The following is a 25856-nucleotide window of genomic DNA, read 5'->3' on the forward strand; positions in this document are numbered from 1 at the left end:
CTTTGGGCACAACAAACAAGGATGGAGAGAGCAGAGGAGAATGCTGATGCCTGCTCATGGAGTTTCCTTGACTTGAGGTCATGAAATGGCTGTGGAGAAGATGGTTTTTAAACTCCTGGTGTGGGGGCTCAGGAAGGCTTGCCCTGAGCAATCCTCACAGCTGGCACAGATGGGAGGCAGGAGGAGACTGCAACTGCAGCCAAGACAGAATCTCTTACTTCTGGATGTGAAGCCTGAAGTTGCTGTTGATTTCCTATAGCACTTAGTCTCTAAATGGGGAAACTCAAGAAGCTACCACCTCCTGCAGAGGGTAACATCGGGTGATGAGTAGGAAAGCAGCCCCTGACACACTAGAGCAAAATCCTTCCAGAAGTAAATCTGTTGGCAACAGGCAGAGAAAGCAAAGTGCCCACATTCATCCTCAGGGGGTTGGCAAAGGCTGAGCACAAAGAACTGCTCCGGTGGCCCAGAGCTGGAGGAAATTCGTACAGGGAGGAGCCCTCCCTGTGCCTCCCCAGTGCTTGTGTCCCTGCCAGCAGCACAGAACGAGGCTCTGGGGGCACCTCTGAACCCGAGCAGCACTTGGAGGTAAAAAGAACTTCTACAGATACACAGATTTCCCATATTTTTAGGGCTTTCTTTTTTTTCCCCCCCTCATTAAGCCCAATTAACACAACGCTGTCAGCAGAGGGCAGCAGAGGACCCCGCTGGAGCCCAATGCCGGGAGCGAGGAGGGAGCTGCGATGTGGGAGGGTGCTGGAGGCTTTACGGTTATTTAAAATTCATGAATTTGCTCTTTTGCAATCCAGCAGGGCCTGGAAGCACTGCCCTCCCTTCAGCTCCTCCCTGAGCCTCGGAGCAGTGCTCAGCAGGGAGCTCCCCTGCAAGCTGCTGTGTTGAGGGGCAGCTCCTGCTGCAGTGGTTCTGGTTTTGAACTCAAATCTGTTCTCACCAAATTCTCCATTGTTTCCCAAGCATAACCCCTGGGAAACTTTTATTTCTTGAAGGCAGTAATCACTTAATTTAGTCAGTGCAGCATCCCTCAGTTGCTCCGTGGCCGTTCTGAACACAATTTGCCTCCTGTGGGAAGGCTGTGCTGCTTGTACCAACCACATACCTGCTGGAGGCACCTGGAGCAAGCCAAAAGGCACTGCTTTGAGCATCCACACTCAGTTGTTGCCAGAAGTGGTGGAGTTTTACCCCATGCCCTGGGGTGCAGGGAACAGTCCTGAGCAGCGGGCACTTGGAATTTGGAATACAGCAGCAATGGAGGCGAGCACACAGACCTTGAGGCAGTGGTGGAGCCTGAGGGAAAACCATACAGTGGTGCAGACATGCTCCCATCCCATCTGTGTCCTCTCCAGCCCCAGGGCTGTATCCTCTGCAGCAGGAACTCGGCAGGCCCTACAGAAACCAAGGAGAATCAGTGCTGCCAATGACTGCTCCTAAAGCAGAGAGCTGCAGGACAAAAAGCCACTGGCATCGCAGCCCAAAGTGTCTGCAAAACGATGCGAGAGAATCATTCAAGTGAGTCACAGAATCATAGAACGGTTTGGTTGGAAGGGCCAAATGTTTTCCCAGCACCACGCTGCACAGCTGCTGCCTGTAGTGAGAGACAATGCAAGGAGCAACCCCAGTGGGAAGGCTGCAGCCATTGACCAGGCCTGCAAAAACCACAATATTGTATATTTTATTTAAATTAACAAATCTACATGTTTTCCAGGTTGCTTAAAAGCATTCTGTAAAAAGTGAACTCAACCTAAACAAAAAAAGGATATACTTTAATAAGATCCAGGGACTATTTCTGAGACATACAAGTAGGGCTTAGGAAGTAAGAAATAAAAAAGGAGACACACACACACACACACACACACACACAAAGCTCACACATACACACGCCCCGTAAACAAGTTGTTAGTGTTTGACACAGAATTTGGTTTTTAAAGCTGCAATGCCCCATTTGTAAAGAGCCTTTACAAAAATGCAATGCTATACTACGCTGTAAAAGAAACCATGGACACATCTATGGGAACAACATAAATATCACATAAGAACCCAGCCTAAGAAGAACATTAAAGTTGCAAAGTCGAGCGCTCAGCCGAGGGAAATGCAGGAGCTGGGGCTGTGTGCGTACATTAACTCACTTTGTGTGCCAGATCTGCTGCCATACATCCTGCTTGCTCTGCCTAGCACTCGTTTCCTTCAGCACATGGCTCATGAGCTTCACTCTGCCACCCGTGCTGAAGGCCCCAGCACTTGCAATAGGAGTACAGGAGCACCAGCATCCCACCTCACAATAACACAAACTTAACAAAAATCGTTAGTGTTCCAGTTCAAGTATCCAAACCCATCCAAAGGGACTTCTGTAAGTAGCATTCAGCACTTCTGTGCTGCAGTGATTTCAGTCATTCAGACACAGCAGCAGATGAGTGCCTTCACATGGAGCGGGGCATCCAGCACCGCCCGCAGCTCAGATCAATGAGGACTGGGGCAGGAGCACACACTGCTCCTGCAATCTGGTTTTCACATTTCCCTGAATTTAACAAACAGCTGGAAAGCCAACTGACGGAGCATGGAGGTTCTTCTTCTAGGACTTAAACATCATAGCCTACGCTGCCCCAGCTGTGTCTCATCCAAGTGGCAGAGGATTGCTGTGGAGCTGCATGGAGAAACACAGACCTGAAACACGGTTCAGTATGACTGCAGATGGCTGAAAAAGGCAGCCTCTTTTTTTTTTTTAATGTTTTACTGGGCACGGTGGTCGATGGTTGGACCTGATGAGTTTTTCCAACCTTAACAATTCTATGAAAAATGAGGCCAGCCCGAGCCCTAGTCTGAAGTCACACACAAGGAGAAGAGCAGAAGTGCTCACCAACTCACCATCAGCACCAGCTTTGTGCTGCCCAACAAAAACTTGAGGTCAGGTCTGCCACCTCCTAACATCTGAATGTGCGACTTTGCGACATTAATGCTTTTCTAGCAGATATTTATGTGCTTGAGAGTAACACAATATACACAGCCCTCCCCCCAGAAATAACTACACCATATTAAAGTTTACAAATGTTCTGCTTGGTGTCACTGCTCTGTGGAAATACACAAGCTGTGGTGCTCAAAAGGCAAGGTACATCAGACACGGCCCCTGCAGGAGGGCATTGCGTCGTCCTGTGCCCGCCGCTGCACCCGACGTCTCGCTGTCACTCCTGAGCCTCCTTGCGAGCCAGCTTATAAACCTCTGTGGGGCCATCCACGTGGGTGATGGTGGTGGTGAGCTGGAGCTCCTCCCCGCTGCTCACCCCCAGGTCACCTGCAAAACACAGCCATGCCATCAGAAGGTCCTCGCAATGCACCACTGCGCAGTTCCAAGGCAAAAGATTTGTTTTACTCACTCTGGGCTCTCAGAAATTACCTGAGCTATGGGCTCTTCTACAAATGCTGTGTCAGGGGACTGGAACTAGGTGATCTTTAAGGCCTCTTCCAATCCCTGCCATTCTGTGCTAGTGTGAACACTGTTATCTGAGGCCATTATAATGCCAGCGTGTTGGCAGATGAAGATGTCAGTGCTACTGTAGCTCACTCAAAGGCAAACAAGAGCACTGCCACTCTCCACTTGCCCAAGTTTCTGTTCCCTTTATTTTGGAGCTATGTGGTTACAACTGGGCAACACCAAAAAGTACAAAAAACCAAGCTACAAGGTTTTAGACAGCTATGGCTGAATACTCAAACCTATCTAACCTAGTCAATAATTAAGACGTCTGCTAAAACAACAGTGCTCTGAAGAACAAGCCGTCATTTGCACAACATTTCAGTGTGCTGAACGTGCAACTCTGGCAATAAAGATGCACAAAAAGCATCACCCACTTTACATCTTTCTTCCAGTGTAACGTTTGCAAGCAGACCACTCAGAGCCACTCACCATTCGACTGATCCTCCCCGTAGTTCTTGTGCGACGGTGCATACAGGAACATGAGTGCAAAGACATAAAGGTTCCACATCCCGTAGATGCCGGTGAAGAAGGCACTGTTCACCTGTATCGTGATGTCCCCCCACTTCCAGTGGCCTTCTGTCACCTGCCCATGAGAAAGCAGTCAGCTGAGCTCTGAATTCATCCTGTTAAAATGCAGCTGTGACTGCTACAGCTCCAACTTGGAGAAAAGCAATGAGAAAAGCATCAGTTCCATGAGAGCAGGGCTCTAGAGACATAGCAGTGCGGCTAGGCTAGAATTCTCTGCCTCAGTCCCAGTCTGCAAGGAAAAAACACTGCTTACAACGGGACTGCATCAGGCTTTCTTTAGTTTATCACTCTTAAATGTGATCAAATCCCTCGTGTTCTGCAATACGTGGCTGCCACAGCTGATGTGTTCAGCAAAGGCCGCCACAAAAAGGGCAGTACCTCAGAGACAACCACTTACATCTGAGAACAGGGGACTTCTATAAATAGGCCTTCTATACAAGGGGAAGTGGCATGAATAATGCCAAGAGCTGATGGCGGGGTGCCTTCTTGCTGCCTCTCTTTTCTGAGGCCAGGCTGACTGCAGCAGCCCTCAACACACAGGGATTTGTCAGGATTTACCCAACCAACACCAGTGCTAATATTACGTGGACCGTTCACACTGAAATGCTGTCTTTCCATTAAAGAAAATGACATGTGACAGTAGCATGCCTTCTCCTGATATGAAAATGACAGGACATTCTGCTCCAAAGAGAAGCCACAGCAGCACAACCTTGCCTTCAGGGGAAGACAAAAGCTCACCTTGAAAAGAGCTGCTGGACAAGAGCCTTTGTGTTATACCTAAAGTCACTGATACTCAGCGATGAACCAAATCACCAACTGGCACTGGTAAAGACTGCTTCAGCCTAGCAGGTTTTTAAGAACAAAATCCTTTGCTACTGTGTTTTCCACTGGGACCCACCACGTACCCCACAGCATAAGCAGTGCAGTGAAAGAGAACCTACTCCTACAGGGATAATTCCGTTGTATTGGATTTGCAAGGCTGTACACCACTGTTCTCCTGAAGCTACAAGCTGCTTATGCTTAGGAACAGCCATAAATGGCAGCTTTGAAACAGATGCAATCTTAACTAAAAACTGTTACTTGAAGTAAACCATCAAAGTATATTTAAACAGCTATATAAGCTCATGCATACAGAGAGACTGCATCATAGCTCAGAATAAGTAGGTATATATCCTGCTAGAAACAACAGGGTTGTAAAGTCAGAGCCCGGAAAGACCAAATTCTGGCATGTCTTTGTGGGTATAGAAAGCCACCAGATTCTTTTAATGTGAACAGAACAATTTTGCTCTTGCTGAGTTCTCAGAAACGGCTGATATTTCAAAAAACACAGACCCTGCGAGCCAAAGGCCTCGGGGGAAGTTTCAGCTGAAGCAATTTCATGGCAGTGTTTCAAATACGTGAAAATAATTTCTTAAAAAGCGACTTATTTCCAAACGTGCCTATGGGATGCACACCTGGTCTCTCTGAGCCTCAAGTGACTCCAGCTCGTCAGCCACTGCAGAAACGGGGGGTGATATTCCCCAGTGCAGCTGGGTTTTGTCACACTCACCTGGCTCACGATGAAGAAAATGACTGTCATAGCTGCACAAGCCAGGGTGATGAGCATCAGGAACTTGAACCGAAAGATCAGCCCCTATTTGGAGAGAAATGTCACCGGTCACATTAACAGAATCCACAAAAACACGCTCTTGTTTTTAGCGTGTAAAGGACACGAGGATAAAAAAAAAAAAAGGAAGAAAGAAAGAAAAAAGAAAAAAAAGGGTCCAACCCACGAAACCCCAAACCAAAACAACCTCCACCCACTCCACTGCGCTACATTCATGACAGCCAATATTCTCCGCTCCCCACACGTCTGCATTCCTCCCCAATGCTCCGAGCGGGCTGTGCGTGTCCGGACAGCTCTTGCTTTCCATTACAGCTGCTTTTGGGACCGATTGACCAAGAGTTAACGTGGGAGAGGAGGCAGGGCAGGCTGAGCTATGGGTTCCATCCACTGGACAGCCTACCTGAGGGCTCCCAGTTTTTGTTAAGCAAAGACTGCACGGTATTCAGGTTTTAGCGAGACAACAGGACACTGAACTGCGATGGCAGGGGTGTGCATGGGCTCATTCCCACCCCAGAGCCTGCAGGAAGCTGCAGCAGTGCTGAACGCTTGCCAGAATTACAATTTACATTCTTCTGCAATGCAAAAAGTAAGATGAACTATTTAAGGCTCTCAGCTGGGAATCCTACCGTATTCTGTATTTGCTTTTGCCAGTTAAGTTTTTGCTTTAAAAAATATTCGTATTTTTTAAACAACTTCTGGAAATTTGATGGTAATGTCTGTGTGTACATAATTACTGGGCTATAGAGCAACAATAAATGACCATTAGTTTTACTTTCCCAGACCAGGCTCGTGCTTGCCAGATGGTTCTACTTACAGCACGGCCGCAACAGCTCTGTAACAAAAGCTAACATCCTCTGCCTCTTGCTAAAGGGAAAGATGGAAAAAATGCTAAATGTCTCGTGCAAATTCTTTCAAGTGCCACTTCCTATTTTTCACACGCATTCCTGATGAGTGATAACCAACCTGCTGAAAGCTGACCATACTGTACAGAATGATGCTGGTCACAGATGTTTACAGAGCCGTGAAAACAACAGGCTCTCTCAGCTCAAGCACCTGAAGTGAGCTGCTCATGCTGTGCAGCAGGTAAAGAGCTAGGACAGAAACAACATTCAGGGACTACAAAGGGGGGTAAAATGAGCTGAATACATCTGATTTTGACCCTAGTGTGACAGTTTCCCTCCTGCACTTTGGTTAGGAAAAGACAACCCCATAAACCTGAATTCATGCCATTAAGAAAACAGGGTGGTGTTGGTAATATTTTCCATTAAACATAATAATTAATGTTAGACAAGGAGAAACCAGGGAGCCCCTTCATCACTTTAAATGGGAGTATGGGCAATTTTATTCTATCCCCCAACAGAGTTCAGCAAGCTGAGAGGTAACCACCACTGAAAAACCAAGAGTTGGTTTACGTACCCTCCTGAGAGATTAAAACAATCACAGCCAGAGACCCCAAGAAAGAAAAAGATGTGATGGCAGTCAAAGGGAACAAAAAGGCAGCTGGGAGATTTGAGCAGATAAGAAAACCAATGAGGATCAAACCTCCCAGCTCAGGCCTGCAGTAACAGTGAAGGTTTCATTAGAGCCTCAGGTGAAAAGACGTTTTAGAAACAAAGGCTCCATGCAGCAAGGAGTGAGTACCTCGTAATGCAGGCGGCGGGCCTTGCTCATTGCTGGCAGGCTGGACTGCTTTCCACTGATGTTTCTGAACACTTGGAAGACCATAAAACACAGGAAGAGAAAATAGAGGCACAAGCAGATTCCTGCGACTATAATAAAGGCCATCTGAGTGGCAGAGTCAAAAGAAAATGGCATGGAATAATAGAAAAGATTATTTGGGTGATTCACTTCTTCTAACATGATCCCATTAGTCATTATTAACCTCCTGGTGGGAAGTCTGTGTTAACACCAGGACCTGGATCCCCTGTGCTGCCTCACAGATCTCCATGTCCCCAAGCACAACACCAGTCCCAGCATCTGGCACCAAACCTCCCACTACAGCTTCAATGTCCACCAATTGACCCCGCAGTCCCCAGCCCTGGCCAGCCAGGAGGAAGAAGGCCTCCTATGGCTGCAGCTATTAGGCAGCAGCATCCACAGGGCAAGCCCACCTCCCTCAGCCACCAACAATGTGTGCTGGGCCTGCCTGGACCAGGTAGAAGGATACAGCCAGCTCTGTGCCAACCTCGGTGGTCCAGATGCTGTAGAAGGGATTTTTCAGCTGCACTCCCCTGCAAAGAGAAGACAGAGCTGTCATAGAAGCCAAGAAGCTCACAGAGAACCCCACATCTGCTCTGTGGCTTGCAGAGAGCTGCCCCTGCTGCTTGTCCCTGTGGGGGAGGAGGACAGAGAGGAGGGAGGCATGTCCTTCTGGCCCTACAGGACAAGATGCACAGATGTGAGGTGCCTAAAAGCCTCAGCATCTTCACCAGAGTCTACTCCCTCCTCATGAGATAGGGCTGCACATCCATCCACGTGGGTCAAGCTCCTTGCTCCCCAAGGCACCGTAAACACATGTGCTTGAAGTCAGCCACCAGCCCCTGCCCAGTGCTCAGGGAAGGCTCCTGGGGCACGTGGCTGGAGGGCAGTGACACCTACCTCTCACACATGTCAAAGATGAAGAGGCAGAAGGAGCCAACAGCTATGGGTCCAACCTGCTTCCAGTACCCCGAGAGGCGATTCCGCTCGTTCTGATCCTAATGGAAGGATGGGGAGGAGAAGAAGTGAGAAAGAACAAGTTAGCCTGCAGTCCTCTCACCTGGAACAAGTCCCCAGAGCTCCGTTTGCAATGCCCACCTAGGGATTCTGGTATTGCTACAAGGGGGCATGGCAACCGCCTTCTGTCCTGTCATACCCACCATCATGTGCTCTCCACAGAAGATGATCCAAAACGACAGCAGCATGGCATAGAAAATGCCTTGTCGAATGTCTCCAAAGAGCAACATCCAAGTCCAGTCAAATCCGATGGAAAACCACTCCACTGGGATGTTAATGAATGTCATGGAAATTCCCAGAGCAAAGATGACCCTGCAGAGACAGAAACACCATCTCTTGCCAGTTTGCAAGGAGGGGACCCGGAGCCACAGAAGTCAGAGCTGTTCCCAGCAAGTGACAAGAAAACCACACACTGGGCAGCAGCAGCAGATTTTCAAGGAGGGACTCAGCTCCTCTGGGCAAATGCAGCTATTCCTTTTCTGGGGGGTTTATGTAACAGAAGAAAGATGCTACTGGTGGAGGGAGTGGACAGGAGGGAGAAGAGACGGTTCCTGATTCTCAGCTGTTTGCCCTGCCTGGCACACTGACTGGCACGGTCAGGACCTGCTCAGCATGGATCTCCTTTGCCTCAGGGCCACCTTTCCCAGCCCAGCAGTGCCCTCACTCACTTCTCCAGCAGAACAGGAGCGCGCGTCATCAGCGTGATCCGCCTCCAGTACCAGACCATGATGATCAAAATGCTGGGGGTGAGGAAGGTCTTCATGGCAAACCACACTTTTGTAAAGCCTCCGTTTTGGTGGATACCCTGAGGAGAAACAAGGTGCAGTGTGACACCCGTATGAGTTTTGATATCATGATATTATGCTTACAGGAGCTGGCAGGAGAGGCATGAATTTATTGTGCAAGCACACGGAGATGCAAGCACCCTTTGAAAGACGTGGTCTGGCCAAGGCAGGAAGGGAGCAGCTGCCTGCTTAGCACCCAGACCATCCGGGGAGGCCTCAGAAGTCCCGGAAACAAAAGCCAAAACCCACAGCTTCCATCATGAGGCAGAAAGCGGTCAGAGAGGCACTTCTGACACAGCGTGGAAAAAAACGGACAGAGCTGCTCTCAGACAAGTAACAAGATACTCATGGAGCTAAGTCACCACGGGTGGGAAAAGCAGAGGCCAAATTAATGCAGCTCTCCAGACACAAGTCCTCCCACCGCTGTCTGCAGCCACCACCAGCGGCCGGCTCACCACCAGGCGGATGTCCTTGATTTCCCCGATGCCCACATTAATGCCCTTCCTCTCGTTCACGGGCAGGCGGATGTTGATGAGGTAGTACTTGTGAGCCACGCTGCCGATCTCCATGAAGGGAAGGAAGTCGCAGTCGTAGTGACGGCCCTCAGACTCCAGGGTCTAAAGAAAGGGAGGTGGGAGCACAGTCAGCTGCGCCCTGCACGGCACGCGGCCACGCGAGCCCCAGCACTGAACTGAGCATCACTGGCACTGGGATCACCTGCTCATTCCCACCTTATCCTAAGGCCTGGGGAGAACCTGGGGACACAGCAGTTTGAGCACACAGGGATCTTTTTCCTTTTTGTTATTTTGGGTCATTGAGTCGACAGCATTCAAACTCAAACAGGTTCACATTTCAGGCTTCTAAACCCAGCTTCAAGTAAGTGCAGCCTTTCAAGATGAAAGATTACTTTGGGATCCAAAGTCTCTCCACCAGCAAATACAGCTTGAGCCAAAACAAATCTGCAACCTCTCCCACACGTTTAAATCTGGAGTGTCTGCAGTCCTGTTTTACCAGCAGTATTCTCCTCCACACCTTATACATATTTACTGTGCACGTATGGCTCTATGGAAGAGTAAAGGTGTTACTGGAGGTAGAGGTGATCTTCTGAGAGGGACTATGAGAACAAGGCATAGGGCTGAAAAGCATGCTGAAGACACCAGACTGATTTCAGCACAGGAATTACAGTCTGCAGCATGAAAAGAAATGCATATTCAAACAAGATGCTCTGTTCTCACTGCTCGTTGTGCTCGTAACTCATAAGCTTTGTAGCTTTTATGCATAAGCTTTGTAGCTTGAAGCATTAAGAAGTTATTTTAAGAAACTCCCACTCTGCCACATTCTGTGAGTGCTGCAGTATGTTTCTTTGCCACTCCTGGATAACAAGGTTTTGTGCATCACAGAAGCACGAGACAGAAAGGTCGAAATGCTTTAGAGCAGTGTGGGGGACACAGATCCTAAAGCCTCCGACTCTGCCTATAGCTGGATCTGTGCACTGACCTCACACCTCTCTTACCTACTTCATCTCTTATATCACCAAACAGAACCAGATTGCATGTGGAGCTCATTCTATTTTTAAAGAGCCAAGAATGGCAACAAGCTTGAAAGCTACAGGTGAACAATTCTAAGAAACACCAGAAAGAAAAGCAAGAGAACAATTCCCACTGCTTTCCCACACCTCCCCACCTCCAGCACCACCAGAACACCTTACTTTTGGGGAGCCAAAGGTGCATTTCAGCTTCCTGATCTCTATTGCATGTGCTATTTCTTCCCAGTCATTAAACATGTCATCACGATACGCTAAGGACACATCCAGGGTAATTTCTGCATTTTCTTCTGCAAGAGAGAGGAAACATGGAGATTCTTAGGAGTGGCACAGAACACCACAAAGGTAGGAGAGCCTCTGCATATTGAAAGGACCTATGAGAGGCACACAGTTACAAAGGACGGAAATTTCTGCATTCCAAATGTCCCAGTTCAAATGATCTCTACCAAAATATTTATCACTTCTACAGTAAAGAAGAAAGAACCTGATTTTTACCAGTCACGAAGCTCCGGCATCTTGCTGACATACCATGACATAGCTGTGCTATGGTTGTGGGTGAAGAGCATTACTTATTCATGCAGCATTAGGAGCAATAATCTGGAATCCAGACGGTTGCAGAGACAGACAGGCAGCCAGCCAGCCATCAGCAGCCCTCACTGCGGGCTGGCAGGGGGACAGGAGGCTGGGCTGGCACAGACTGCTGCTGCAGGTAGCACAGGGGTACACAGCAGCTCCTTCCACATCAGGACGTGCCAGACTGCATCACAGCATTTACTTCCAGTCGACACTGAAGCAGCATTTGCTTACAGAAAGCCACCAAATAAGATGAACCATACAATGGTATGTGCTGTACGTGGTTAGGTGAACTGTATAAAGGAGAAACTATGCAACTAGTGGTACACTTTGTTCATTTGGATGTGATAGCATTAGTCATCCATCAATGTAATGCTGGGTTTCTGCTGGATGCAGATCACCTGCCATAAATATCAAGGCCCAACACCTGAAATAAAAAGGCCTGGAATACACTCCTTAACACAGGAGTTTTCTGCCAGAGATCTTAAATGGAAGAATAAAAGGGTTGCAGTGACCCTCGGGTGGGGAGGGGGACATGGAGACACTGCTGGAGAGTCACAATGCACCACAGGCACAAATCACGTAAAACTGCCCATAACTGCTCTCAGAAGGTAAATCAGGGTTCTTGAAATGATACGAAAACATCACCCCAGGTACATTAAAAAAAAGAATAAGGAAAAAAGAGAAAAATTGCAACATAGCTATGTTGTTTTTGTGGGAAAAGGCTGCAACCTCAGAAGTGACTCCTACACATACCATGCAAACGAAGCCTTTCTACATCAGGATTTTGAGGTGCCCCCCACCCCAGCACTGACTGCTTTCTTCCCCCACAGAGGCACCAGCCTGCACATCAAACACACACAGAGCTGATGCATCCAGCTGCAGAACCACACAACACGTTCATACTCTCCCACACCTGGAGGGAAAACTAGAGGGGCAAATAATGAATTAGGAGGGGAGGGTTCCTGGGTTTCACGTCTCTCCTGCACCTCTTCCTAGGAAGAATATTGGGAATATGGGGCACACCTGCCTTTAAGAATGCTCTTGCTAGTGTCTTGCTGTAAGGAAGAAATAAGGCTACAAGCCTTACTGAGGGACTCCAAGCGAGCCAGCTCACGAGACTGAAAGAGTTACAGCTGAAGTCTGCCAAGCAGCAACACAAACAGCTTAAAATCCCAAGGCAAGCCTGTACCAGCTCCACCAGATGTAAAATCCTCCTCTTTACCAGGCACAGCTCCAAGGGCAAGCTCTGAAAGAGGCACGCGTTCTGCAGCATGTGTGTGCTACAACCTAGCTTCTTCCATCCATCAGCAGCCCCTCAGAGAGCTGCTGGAGCTTCACGTGCACTGCTGCTCGCTGTGCCAGGGCCCAAACGCTGCTCTTGCTGCAAGCTGCTCACGCTCTCACTGCTGCTAATTGCTCACACTCGCAGGTCCCTGGAAACATGCAGCAGCACGCCTGTGGCTCCAGGCCAGCAGCCTGTGGGTGAGCTGACACACACAGACACACACACACACACCTCCCATTGCCCCGTGCAAGGGGATGAGGAAGATGTGCAAAGCTGTGGGCACCAACCAGAGCTTCCTGAATACGAGCTGTGCACAGGAATGGCTGCAACGAAACACGAGCACTTGGTGAGCTTTGAAGTACAGCACGGAATGCTCTGCTGCTCCAAAAAAATCTGGCCATCATCATGCTGCAGGAGACCCTCTCGTGTCCACAGAGAACTGCGTGTATGGGATATGCACATCCCATATATTTGTTATCTTTTGCAGTCATCTTTGTGTGGGGACTACGTGGTGGCACACTCATCCAAAATGATGGGAAGGGCCGTGGATGGGATCGGTGGTTTCAGCTTGCTATTTATACAGCGTTTGGAGGTGGTTCTGTGAGGCCTTAATGTGGATGCAACTAGATTTTTCTGAGCTTTTTTTTTTTTGCACACATGTGATCTATACCATCTTGACTGATATCGAGCTCCTTCCCACAGGCACTGGTTAGGTTTCCATGAAACATGCATTTGCCATCTCAGATCCGCTATTTAGAAGACCAGTGAAAACAGATAAATGGGAACATAAGGTTGAACTTGGCCCAATTAAAAAGAACTGCTAACTCCATTTCAGAAGCCATGAAACCAACTGGAATGCTTGGGACTAAATCCAACAAAAGCAGCTTTCGTTATTTCATCTCTGTAATCCAAGTGTTGCTGCTGCCACTGAGGATGAAAACCAGACAGCAGAAAATATATACCAGCATATGTTTGTGAAATAATGAATTATCATCCACGCCTGAATTTCCATCATTCTCTACATCAGGGTAACATCTCCCCTCAGATTAGAATTTGGTGTGAATACCCTCCAGGGGGATCAACACAGGGTACAAACATCTCTGTAGGGGAACAACCAAGGACCACGACTGCTAGCTGAAACTGAATGAGGAAGAGTTCCTATTGCTGTACTCCACTATTCCATGGAGGTGCCCACCTCCAGGCACCTCTGGCATCTTCATCCCCATCACACAAGCCCAAATGGGACAGTTCTGGGACCAGAAAGCATGAGAGCAGCCACATCCCAAGAGATCTCTGGCCAGCGGTAAGGAGAAAGCATTACCACCTTCCCCATAGATGAACAAACAATTTGTTATTTTGCTTTAAAAGAAAAAAAAAAAAAAGAAAAAAAAAGTGAATTCAGGCTGAGAACAGACTCAGAAAAGCAGGGACAGAGTGCAGTGTTTTAATTATTCAAGGCTGAGGCACAGCAGGAGGGGAAGAACAGCAGAAGGAAGGAGGAGGACAAGCTGGCAGTCACCTACCCTCTGCCTTTTAGATGCTAAGGCATTCAAGGAAAGTCATTGCTTGGTTCCTCCATGCATGCCAAACAAGATCCTCCAGAAATTCCCAAAACAAAAGGTATGAATATGCAGACAAATCTGCCTTATCCAGCACCAGAAGCCAGAGCTGTGCACGTCAGGCCTGGTGCAGTGCAAAGCCTCAGCAATCCTGGCCAGCACAGAGCATGGAGACAGTGCCTGGGTCATCCACAGCATGGCAAACCTGCTCTGGTGTTGGAAGCAGAGTGACACTTTCATCAGCATCACAGGTTTATCTGAAAACACTTCCCAAGCTTGTCTGTGTTCATTTCATGATGTGTTTGGTTGGTCTTGCTCTCTGTGTGTTCCACAGATGACCAACCATGAGAAGATGCCATCCTGCTGGGGCTCCCAGCCCAGAGATCTGACACCCCATCACGGGACTGCTAGGAAACAGCTCTTCTCCAATGAATGCTCAGCACTGACAGCCACCCAGGTGCGAGGGGAATCACTGCCTCTGGGTGTTGCAGAGCTGTGGGGATGTGGCACTGAGGGACGTGGGGGGTGGGCTGGGCATCTTTGAGGTGTGAGTGGTTCTGTACACAGGCATGCGGCTGCTCTGCGCCTCTCGTGCTCTCAGCACTGCCAGTTTTGGTGCATTTTACTGCTGACTGTTCAGCACCCAAAACTCCTCCAGGATTCACTCTAGCACAGTACTCACTCAGGGCATCTTCCCTCCCATTACAATAGTCTAAAAATACAGAAGTCGTTTGGGAGACAGCAGTGTGCTAATCCAGCTGTCTGGGAAGAAGCTCATGAAAGCAAACAGAAGAAACTTTACAATCATTTGCATTATGCTTCCACATTTCACTAACTCAAAAATTACAAAACCTACCAAAGACCCAAAACACACAGATGTGCACAGCTGCATGCTCCTGTTCACAATTTCGTTCCAAAGCAAAGCAGCCAGAAGTCTCTCACTTATTAATATTTTAAATTCACTGGATATAAAAAGAGAGGTAAACATTTTTCTGGAGACAGAAAACTTTATACATACCGTAGTGTTCTGCCCTCTGATAAATACAGGTGTCTGTAGCTAACACCCAGCTCTGAGCAGGGCTGCTGCTCCCTGTTAAGTGCAAACAGCCCAAACCAGTGGCTGTGCAGGTCAGAAAAATGAGTCAAAAATAAATCTCCCATGTGCACAGGGGCACCATTCTGTGTCACTGGGAAAGAAGAGGTAAGGTGATCCCACCTGCTCTTCAAGCCAGTTGCAACTGTGCATTAAATGAAGCTCTTGACGCTAAGTTAGCAGCAAGATTCAGACACGTAATTATTTTAGGTTAAGAAGTTCCTTTCTTTCTTTTTAAATCTGTTACAGCACAACTTAGCAAGCAAGAAGTGTTATTCGCTTGTTTTGTAGACCTCACACTTCATTTGCATCTAACTTCAGCTTGACAAAAAGGGGAGGAAAGCAGCATTTCTAAGCTTTCTTCAGCCAATGAAAGGAAACGTTCAGGATGTGCCAGTAAGCTCACACAATGCAGAGCACTGGCATGCCTCTCTCCAAACCCTTCTCACAACCTGGGGGCACCAGCAGCTCCAACTGAGCCCCCAGCCCTGGGGAATGGGACAGCCCATCCCCAAAACTTCTACTGACCAGACACGCTGTTCTGCTTTTAATCTCAGTTCCCAGCCTTGGAGGAGTCGGTCACCCAGCTGCTTAAGTAAGAAGAGGAAGGAAAGGCTCTGAAATTGCAGGAGAAATGACTGTCAAAAAGCTCATTTAGCATTTTAAGAGCCTGCCCCAGGTGCTCGGCCAGGTGCTTATTCCAGCTCAGTGCTTCCAGCCTGAGAACAGTGATGGCTCTGTGCAGCAGCCTGGTGAAGCCTGGGAAGTGAGGAAGGCACAAAGCTTCTCTGTATGTCAGAGATGATTATAGGGTTAAGAGTATCTGCAAGCTTTAGAAAGCCCAGTTTTTAACTTCTCTTAGTGACCATAAGCTACATGGCTGCTCCAGCAAAACAGCTGCCTAGGCCCCAGTTCAGACCAGTTTGAGAGGCAAATTGTTTGCTTGCTGTCGGGCTGTAGTTGTTAACAGAGGGATTTTCCACAACTTCAGAACACACAGACACACCTACAGCTGTCTTTTGGTAAGGGGCAGAGCAGACTGCCTGTGCTGTTCCTCACTTCTCTGCAGATTTTCAGCTTCTTCCACGGTTCCCATACTGGTGTGGTTTGGTCATTTCGTTTTGACCACTGCAGCTTCAAGGTGAACTATTTTGCATCCACATTTCTCAAATCCAACCCAAGCACAAACACATCTCAGCACCTGACAGAACCTGTTTTGTGTTCATGAAACACTTAGAAGTTGTACAAAGGGCCATGGTTTAGTGGGGAAATACTGGTGGTAGGTGGATGGTTGGAGTGGATGATCTCAGAGGTATTCTCCAACCTGAGTGATGCTATGACTATATGACTGGAGGCAAAAATTGCCCTCACAGGGACTTGATCTACTGCAAACTAATGCTGGGCACTCCACAACTTGAACTACCTGGGAAAAAAAAACAAAAAAAAACGAAAACAAACAAAAAAAAAAACAAACCAAGAGTGCACACTATGAAAGCAAATTGCTGAATTTAAACCAGGGTAGGTCTTAATTTTAACAGTCTGAGAGCAATAAGGTAAGGGGGAATGGTTTTAAACTAAAAGAAGGGGGGTTGCATTAGATATTACTGGAAAGTTCTTCCCTCAGAAGGCAGTGAGGCCCCAGCACTGCTGCCCAGAGCTGTGGGTGCCCCATCCCTGGAGGTACCCAAGTCATGGATGGGGCCCTGAGCACCTGGGTTATGGAAGAGCCCACACCATAACATCTCATTGCTAGCCTCCACCTTTCTGCATCATCTCCCTGCATTTAGGCACTCAGCAATTAGCATACGGTACTGCATAAAGGGAACATGAAACTGATGCTGGAAAACCTATGCACAGTAAGTAATAAAGGGCAGGGTGCAACTTACTCAGGTCATTGTCCATCTTGAAGGCGATGTCCAGCTGCATGATGAAGAGCATGAACTGGAACCAGGGGCTCATCTCCTTGTTGGGGAGAGGGATATGCACAGCAAAGACAATGTCATTGGCCTCGATCTGCCTGCTGACCGCCTCATCAAAGTCCTTGAGCTTCTCGCAGGGGTTGGATCCCCAGGGCATCAGCCACTTGGTCTTGTGGTGGTTTTTTCTTACATCAATGCACTTCACCGACATGTAAGGAACAGCTGTAGTGGGGCTGGGAGCTGCAAGTGAAAGAATCGTGCTTTTAGAATCCTTAAGCATCTCGTGCAGTGGTTTCCCCACCAAAACAAGCAGCTCCCTTTTCAGCTATTTGAAGGCAACTCAAAACAAATGCATCAAGTGATCCTCCTTCACAGCTCCTTGATCCTGCAGTTAATTATAGTGTCTGCATACAGATCACTGACTTTGTACTGTTATCAAACCAGAATTTAGCCAAATCATTGGGAATCCTCCGAGACCACTCCTAGGGGTGCCCTGCCCCACCAGCAGGGGAGCAGGCACCCAGCCACCTCGTGTCAGGGAGATGTGGGCAATCAGCCTGCTCTGGCTTTGCACCCAGGAGGAAATGGCTGGAAATGCAGAGTGCAAACAGGGATAAAAGCAGAAGAGAAATGCATTTAGCCTTCAACCAGTCCTCCACTACTGAATGCCAGCACAAACACCTTCACATCTCCTTAAGAAAAGGCTTTTGAAGACTGAAATGTGTTTTCTAACACAGTTCTGCCCCTCAGAGCCTTTATGTGAAGGCAGTTCAGCCTTGCTTCTGTCGCCCTTTGGTAAATCAGCATTTCAGTGCTACCTGCATGCACTGCAGAACTGGTGAGCTCTGACTGCAGCCGCTGCGACTTGGAGGTGCCAGCAGTCAGAGCCCAGTGACAGTTCTCCCCCTCACAGCCCTTGGTCACAAGAAGCAGCACAAGTGTGCACAACATGCAATGCATTCTGCTGCCACCGAAACAGGGCTGTCTTGTTTTCCAAAGTATTATTCATGAAGCATCATGACATGCTCTCATTAACTTCTTCCAGGTTCACAGGCTTTGGAAAGCAGAAAGAACAGGTAAGCTCTTCTTATGCTGTTAAAGGGTTTTATTTATTTCTTTGAACTTCTGAGTCCGACCAAACCTGTTCTATTCTTTTTTAAAGGAAAACAGAGAGAAGTTAGAAAGTGGAGTGCAAATTCAATGATGTGAGAGTGCTCCAATGAAGAGTGAGGAGCACTGAAACATTTCTACACCACGAATTAAAGCAGGAGGAGCACGCAGAGCAACAGACAACTGGATGTCAACACCTGCAGGGAAGAAGGGAGCCAGGGAGGCCAGGAATGGTCTGCAATCAGCCAGCCAGCCCATGGGCTCCTACACAGCTATTTCCATGCTGTGACCATCACCCCTCTGACACACAGCCCAGGACTTCTGGGCAGATCCCAGCCCACCAAAAACACCCCCACCAGGTAACAGCACCCAATGGACCGACTCAAGCCCTTCAATGAGACAAATGGAACAAGCCAATGCACCAGCACCCTTCAGATGCCAGAATGAAGCAGTAAAAGAAAATATATTGAGCATTCAAAAAAAAAAAAAAAAAAAACTTCACTGCAAGCCCAGGGTTACAGAATGTACTCAAGGTGGACCAACAGTGCATTGAACACAAAACTCGTGGCACAATACTCTTCTACCATCACTCCATACAGAACCTGGTCGCGGTGCCTAAAAGTGCAGCTGTGAGCAAGTATGAAGAATGCTGCTGAGAAATAAGCCAGATAGTCAGGCCAAACCCTCTCAGAGCTTCTTAACCTCGTAAGATCTATGTGATTTAGAAGTAGGCATTTCTGAATTAAGAGATACAGTTACTTCTGCAGGAAAGGCTCGTGTTTCCCACTTTGATGCAGCTCATTACAGCCATAAATACACATGTTTTCATCACAGGCTGATTACGATTTTAAAGCCCTGGCATGCTAACATCAGTATCCCCCTGCCAAAGTTACAGCTTTGAGGAGCAAGAGACAATTCCTATACATTCTTCTTGTCGGGAGCCACGCACCAAACAAACGTCGGCACTTGGCTTGGGTTACTTGTCTGGCTCCATTCCCATTCAATTCAAGCAAGTGTTGAACCCAGTGGAAAAAAAAAAAAAAACGCTTCGGGAAACTGCAGCCAAGTCAACTAACAGCATTACAAAGTGCTATGCAAAACAAAGCGAGCATCAAGGGATTGCAGCCGGCAGCGGTGCCAAGCAGGCTGCCTTCGGCCGCTCCATCCGTGGGCTGCGAGGTGGGGTGGCTCTGACTGACGTATTATGTGATATATGCCTGCCCAGAAATAGTGCCGTGGCACTTTTTGCTCAACAGTAGATAAGCCCCAGCCGTGCTCCCGCTGTGCTGGCTGGGATGAGAAGTCAGGCCCTTCCCCAGCCGCGAGGCAGGAGGCAGCCTCCGCCCTCTGGGGCTGCTGGGACCCAGGGAGCCCCAAGGACATCCCTGCTCCGAGGGCTGGGGCCGTTCCGTGGGTGCTGAGGAACCCTCCAAGCCATTCTCTATGAGAAAATCTGTATGCTCGAGCTGGCGTAACTCTGTCCGCAGGACAAAGCAGCCACCAAAAAGGACACAGAAATCAGAAGCCGAATCGCTTTCAGCTTTGAATGATCCCAATCTGCTGAGCCTTGTGTTGAATCATGAGCTGTGATTCATCTGAGACTCAGAAGATGGCAAGGTTACACAAATGCTCCAAAGAAGAGGAGCTGAAGGAGGCATCTCAGCAGACTTCACATCTACTGACAGCAGTGGTCAGAGAAGCCAGAGATCCTGCGAGCTGATTCAGCACAGCGTTTCATCAGCGCTGGCCGCCATCCCATTGCCAAACACTGAGGATTTTTCTCCTCCATCTCAAGTGGAATCAAAATTCTTCCACTTCCCATAGACTACACAGAGCAGGAGGGAGCACCCATCGCACGGCTGGGACCTCTCAGCTCACCAGCCCTGCATCCAGCCCTGCCTTCTGCTTCCACCCCTGCACTGCTTGGCTGAGCTCTGCAGACATGGAGCATCCCATCCCACGCACCCAGGGGAGCAGTGACAGCCACGTCCCCAGCAGGGACAGGGGCAGGTGGGCTGCAGGTGCCTCGCATTGCTCAGCCCAGGGCAGATTCAATGAAACAAACAGGTCTTTTCCATTTGTTCTGCAGAAGTTTTAGTTCAGAGCCATCCCAGCTTGGCTGCTTAAAAAGGCGAGTGCCCATTCCCCAGCCAACACGAGCACAGTTAATTAACGACAAAATCTACCCACAATTCTCTTTTTTTTTTTTTTGTCTACAAATGTACTTACCAAAGCTTCACGTTACAGAACTGTGCTTCCTTGGCCAGCCTGCTAAAGATGAATGCAATGAATTCTTAAACAAATCTTTCCTTCCTCCCTGGCCCTGGGAACGGGGCGCTCAGCCCACGCACCACAGCAGCATCCTCCTCTCCCACGCATGTCCTTACCTTGGGATTTATATTTCGCACCTTCTCATCTAGAACACCTACAGCATTTCCAATTAACTACTGACCCTTGCTCTCACACCATAAACAAACCCTTTACAAAATCTCAATTGCATTGTGTCTACATTGATTAAAGCTTGAATCCCACTGACCTCATGCAGTGTTAACTTCTCCCATGCACCGGGAGCATTCTGCTTTTCTACTCAATTACCCCCTTCTGTGCAGAGCCATCACTACCCAATGAGCACACACAATGGCCTTCTGCTTCATTACACTAACCAACAGCAGGATAGGAATAAACAAGCTAATTTATCATCCAACAGACTGAGGTTTTCCAGCTAGAGCGGTGAGAACCTGAATAACGCTATATTTACTTATAAATACATGTTTATTACAGCACAGAAGTTTTCTGCCTCCCTCTTTGCTAACCTTACTGCTACCAATTCAGAGTGAATGACTGACCACTACAGAAATCCTTCCTTTCCTCTTGTTTAATGCTAGTTACTGTTTTTACAAGCCTACATAAAAGCCATTTTTTCTTAAGGCTGATGGCAGATTCTGCACACAGAATTGCTGTCTATTTAAATAATGGAATGGATCTCTAAAACAAAACAAAGGGAATCTCAATACTGCTGTCCCAAAATTGGGTTCTTAGTTCCCCACTGATTTACCTCGAATTCCTAATTCACTATTGCTTTACAGCATCCGTTAAGCTACCATGCTATCCAAGATGCCCCCTGCCCTTGTAAAAAGTAAATCCTTTTTGTGATATTTCATCTTTTACTCCACTTCTCCTGGAGCTGGAACTGCTGCTTCTGTCAAATGCAGTACAGGTAAGGCTCACAGTAGGAAAATCCCTTCCAGTCCTGGTCAAGAGGGAGGGGGTGTTTGCAGAAGGGCACCAGCTCTGCACATGGTTACAGTGGAGTTGCTGGGGCAGACGAGCACTGCTGGCTCTGCCTTCCCCAGCACATCTCCCACTCCTGGGCTGTAGGAATGAACCTGCACAAGCAAACACAGCCCGGCTGTGAGATTCCCAGCCCACATCTGCACGCTGCATCCAAGATTTCTGCACTTCCCTGCAGCAAGAAGCTGTGGGTGCCCCTTTGGAGCAGGAGGAGCCATGAGCTGATCGTCACAGAGCTGCAGCCGCCCAGATGCCAGGAGTGCCATCGGTGTCAGACACACAATCCCCACGGTGACACCGCAGGGCTGGAGCTGGCACAGAGGTGCCGTGCACACCCCTTCCTCCTTCCAGGGCACTCTGCAGGGCTGGCACCTCGACTTCAAAGGCCGGGGCTGTTACCTGCTGCAGAGCAGACTTCCTGCTGAGCAGTTCTCCCTGCAGGGCAGCCTGCCCACATCTGATAAAGCCAAGTGCAGGCAGCACCAAGCAGAGGTGCGGGAGCAGCTCCTGCTGCACATCAGCTGTGAGGGACAGCATTTCGTTGACGCAGCTCTCCCCAAAGAGCTCTAGTTTGAACCTGATGCAACTGTGAGAAGAGCAGGAAAAAAGAAATAAAGAAAAAAAGATTACCCCAAAGGATTTACAGCCCTGATGGCCCGCTCCTCCAAGCCCCCAGCACGGCCCTCTGCCTGGGAACTGCCAACTCCTGGCACATTTGCCCATTCTGTTACAGTTACAGCTCTTACAAAGAGGAATCGGGCAGCGATGACCTTTCACATCCGCTCTCCACCGCTCCCAGAGCTCTGCCAAGGCTGCAAAGCATTGGCATTCATGGCCATGGAGCAGCGCTGGGCCAGGGGAGCTGAAGGCTGGTGGGGAGGCTGGAGGCTGCCACAGAATCACAGAACGGCCTGGGTTGCAAAGGAGCACAGTGCTCACCCAGTTCCAACCCCCTCCTGTGTGCAGGTCCCCAACCAGCAGCCCAGGCTGCCCAGAGCCACATCCAGCCTGGCCTTGGATGCCTGCAGGGATGGGGCATCCACAGCCTCCTTGGGCAACCTGTTCCAGTGCCTCACCACCCTCTGTGTGAAAAACTTCCTCCTCATATCCAACCTAAACCTCCCCTGTCTCAGTTTAAAGCCATTCCCCTTGTCCTCTCACTATCCACCCTCACAAACAGCCGTTCCCCTCCTGTTCATACGCTCCCTACACTCCCTGCCATGGCAGGCCTGGGGTGGGCCCTGCCGCCTCCTCCCCCCACCTCAGCCCAAGGAAGGTAATGAAATCCCAGGAAAGGAAATTAAATCCTGGAAACGCACTGCTTGGGAGCCAAACCCGACATGTAGATAATGAGCCGGGATTGTTGATAGCTGCTCAGCCATTTGCACTCATGACTCATTATCTCTCTGGGCAAGACACACGAGCAGCAGTTTTATTGGCTCCAGTCAAAACAACTCCGTTTTTTTCCCCCTCAGTCTTAAAGCAAGAGAAGGAAGCAGCAGAGCCGCTCGCTCCCAAATGCACCCCTTCATCCCAGCGAGGAAATAAACGCCTTCACTTCTCCAGCCAGTTATATTTGCAGAATGTAGGGTCAGCTGCAGGACTGCTGTATCCACTACTGAGTGCTGCTACACAAAGCCAGCTCTGGAGCAGGAAAGAGGGAATCCTGTCCGTCCTGAGGCAATCTGCAGTGCTGGAGGAACCGCCTCCAAGCGTGTTACTGAGCAGCTGCCCAAGGAGGGCTTTAGGGGCAGCTTCTTCCCCGGAAAGCAGCAAAGAAACAGCCCCATAAAATCACCCCTTCCGGCACTTCTCATGCCTCAGCTTTGCTGAGCTCCCATAGATGCTGCAGAAGCTCTGCTCTGTAAGCTGTGACTCCGTATGCCTTCATCCCAAGTTTTGCCAGTGCACATGCCTAAGCAAAGACCCACGGGGATGCTGATTGAAGTTCTGCATCTGAACAAAAGTGCCAACAGAAGTATGTTTGAGTTTAATAAAGCTCGCATAAATAGTTTGTTGTTCACAAACTCCATCAAGGACCAGCACTGGCAGAAGACACATTTCCAGAGGAACGAAGCTTTCTGGCCGTATCAGGTACCAATGTGTTGCATTTGTGTATTTTCTACTTGCAAAATAATCTGTTAAAATAGAGCACTTAGTCATTGTTTTGAAACATGACCTGACTCCCTGCGAGAGGAACGGCGGAGCTCGCTTTGTAGCTGCACTCCCGTTGTGTACATATTTTGGTTTGTCTAGACCTGAACAAACTAAAATAACCGGATTCTTGTTGTCTGTTTGGCGTGCTGGATCAAACCAGACCGGGTCACTATTTCAGTGGCACCTCAGCTCTCATCCCCCCATGCACTGCAGGAGCAGCATTACTCACAGCCCTGCCCTGAGGCTGCCAGCAGCTGTCCCAGCACCATCCTGGAGGGCTCTGCACTTTGCAGAACAGCCACCGACCCACCACCCAGCCTGGGTGAGGCATTAACACAGTTTGACCTGCCCAAAGACTCGAAGCGGGGTTTTCCAGCGATGGAAGGTGTGCCCCTAACAACCCCCCAGGACCTGCCAGCAGGCAGAAGGCACCCCTGTATGATCAACACAAAGTCACCCTAGGTCTAAAGGAGGCACTGAGCCCTGAGCCACTGCCACACTGCCTGCAGCTCCCAGAGCCCGGCACTGGGCTGGGCCCTAATGCAAGAGGCATGTATGGTGCATGCATGGCAGATCCAAGCTCCGTTCGGGTTCAAAGGAATTCCGAGATGAAAGGAAGAGGTCTGTTTAGCCCATGCAATCCTAAACACAAATACATCTGTTTATCACACCTGTTCCCAGATGAAGACAGACACAGATCCTCCAATAGGTTTGCTCTGTACACACAGCTCGTGCTTTATGAACTTGGAGAGCTCTGCTGCAAAACCCTTCTAGGAACAAAGACACCCTTATGACCACGGAGCACAGCTTCTCTGCACAACATGGGCCAAGGAACCGTGTCCAATGAATCAGCATCGGATTCAGTAACCTGCATCTGAACCAGCTCCATCCAAACCAGCTCCTTCCGAAGAAACGGGCAGAAAACCCAGTCCTGGTGTTGTTCAGAGCGGGTTTGGGCCCACAGGAGCAGAGAACTCGGGTTCCAGCCCGATGTTGCCAGGGGCTGCTTTGTGATTGAGCAAGAGAAGGATGAAAGCAAAGTTTTGTGAATTACACTTAGCAGAATTTCTCCAGCTCCTACAGAGCAGCAGTTCGCAGGGATAGGAACGCAGAACAATGGACCTGCCCTCGGAACGCCGGCCGCAGCTCTTCCTTCAGCGCCTCTGAAATAAAGATCGCTGCAAGAACGTTCCAGCCGCGCTCCCCTCAACAAAAAGGGCGACGCGTCTCAGCCGCGGAGCGCACAGAGGCGGCCGGGCTGCCCGACCCCGCGGACCGCAGCGCTGGGGGGAGCCGGGCCGAGGGAACCCCGAGAGCGAGCCGCGGGGGGGCGGCGCCATCCCCGCCCGGAGCCGAGCCGCTCCATCCCATCCCATCCCCGCCGCTGTGCCCTCCAGTAGCACCGCCAGCCCCGGCTCTGCCCCCCGCCCGCCCTCCTCCATCTTTCTCCCTCCATTCCCCAGCGTTATCCGACGCCGCGCTGCGCGCTCCAGCTCCGGGTTCGGTGCTCAGCTCCGGGACAGGCGGTCCCCCCCCAGATACCCCCCCCCCCCCCCCCCTCGGCTTCCTTATGACTGCTAGCATCGCTTTACGCCTGGTGAGCGCTGCCGCAGGCAGGAAGGCTCCCTCCTCCCGCGGCCCGGAGATGGGGAGGCGGTAAGGAAAGAGGAAAAGCAGAATTAACAATTAAAAAAAAAAAAAGAAAAGAAAGAGGATGAAAAAAAAAAAAATAAAGAGGAAAAAAAAAAAAAAAAAGAAGCGATGGTACGTTCAGCTCCAGGGCCCCGCGGCACCGGTCGCCATGCTGACGGCTCCCCTGCCTTTCTTCGGCGCACGCCGCGAGCAGGCCGGGCAAACTTTTCTCTGCCCCTTCTGCAGCCCGGCACGCACAAAGGGGCCCGCGGAGCTCTGTTTGCTTAACGACAAAGCCGCGCTAATGAGCTCATGGAGGCGCGGCGCTGACACCGGAACGAGCACCGGCACCGCGGCGGGGGGAGAAAGTTCGCCCCGGCGGCACTCACCGATCAGACCTCCCACCAGAAAGGCGATCACTTGGAACACCAGCAGGATCCCGCCGACGATGCACAGCTTTCGGGTGCTCATGTTCTCGATGATGGCCCCGGCCATGGTGGCGGCGGGGCCGGGCCGGGCGCGGCACTGATTGCCGGCGGGGCCGTGCGGCCGTGATTGTGGCGGGGCGGGCGC

The 25856-nt window shown here is 49.6% G+C and overlaps 1 protein-coding gene across 1 annotated transcript; it reads right to left on the reverse strand.

Annotated features, from left to right (window-relative positions):
- Window positions 1-1671: 1671 nt before the first annotated feature.
- On the reverse strand, window positions 1672-25856 carry WLS (Wnt ligand secretion mediator). Its single transcript, XM_031604146.2, has 12 exons — window positions 25673-25856; window positions 17061-17333; window positions 10827-10951; window positions 9574-9735; window positions 9002-9138; window positions 8477-8645; window positions 8217-8314; window positions 7786-7849; window positions 7260-7403; window positions 5562-5645; window positions 3914-4067; window positions 1672-3304 (listed from the first exon to the last, which is right to left on the reverse strand). The coding sequence occupies exons 1-12, from the start codon at window positions 25776-25778 to the stop codon at window positions 3195-3197; spliced, it is 1626 nt and encodes a 541-aa protein (XP_031460006.1). The 5' UTR covers window positions 25779-25856; the 3' UTR covers window positions 1672-3194.

Source organism: Phasianus colchicus, chromosome 9 (genome assembly GCF_987193195.1).
Source record: "Phasianus colchicus chromosome 9, bPhaCol1.hap1.1, whole genome shotgun sequence".
NCBI classification, from domain to species: domain Eukaryota; kingdom Metazoa; phylum Chordata; class Aves; order Galliformes; family Phasianidae; genus Phasianus; species Phasianus colchicus.

Coding starts and splice junctions, on each gene's coding strand:
- WLS (XM_031604146.2), bottom strand. CDS start 25,778: ATGGCCGGGGCCATCATCGAGAACATGAGCACCCGAAAGCTGTGCATC. Junction 8,646..9,001: donor GCTCCTGTTCTGCTGGAGAA/GTGAGTGAGGGC, acceptor CTGTCTCTGCAG/GGTCATCTTTGCTCTGGGAA. Junction 5,646..7,259: donor CCCGCCGCCTGCATTACGAG/GTACTCACTCCT, acceptor CTCTCCAAATAG/GGGCTGATCTTTCGGTTCAA.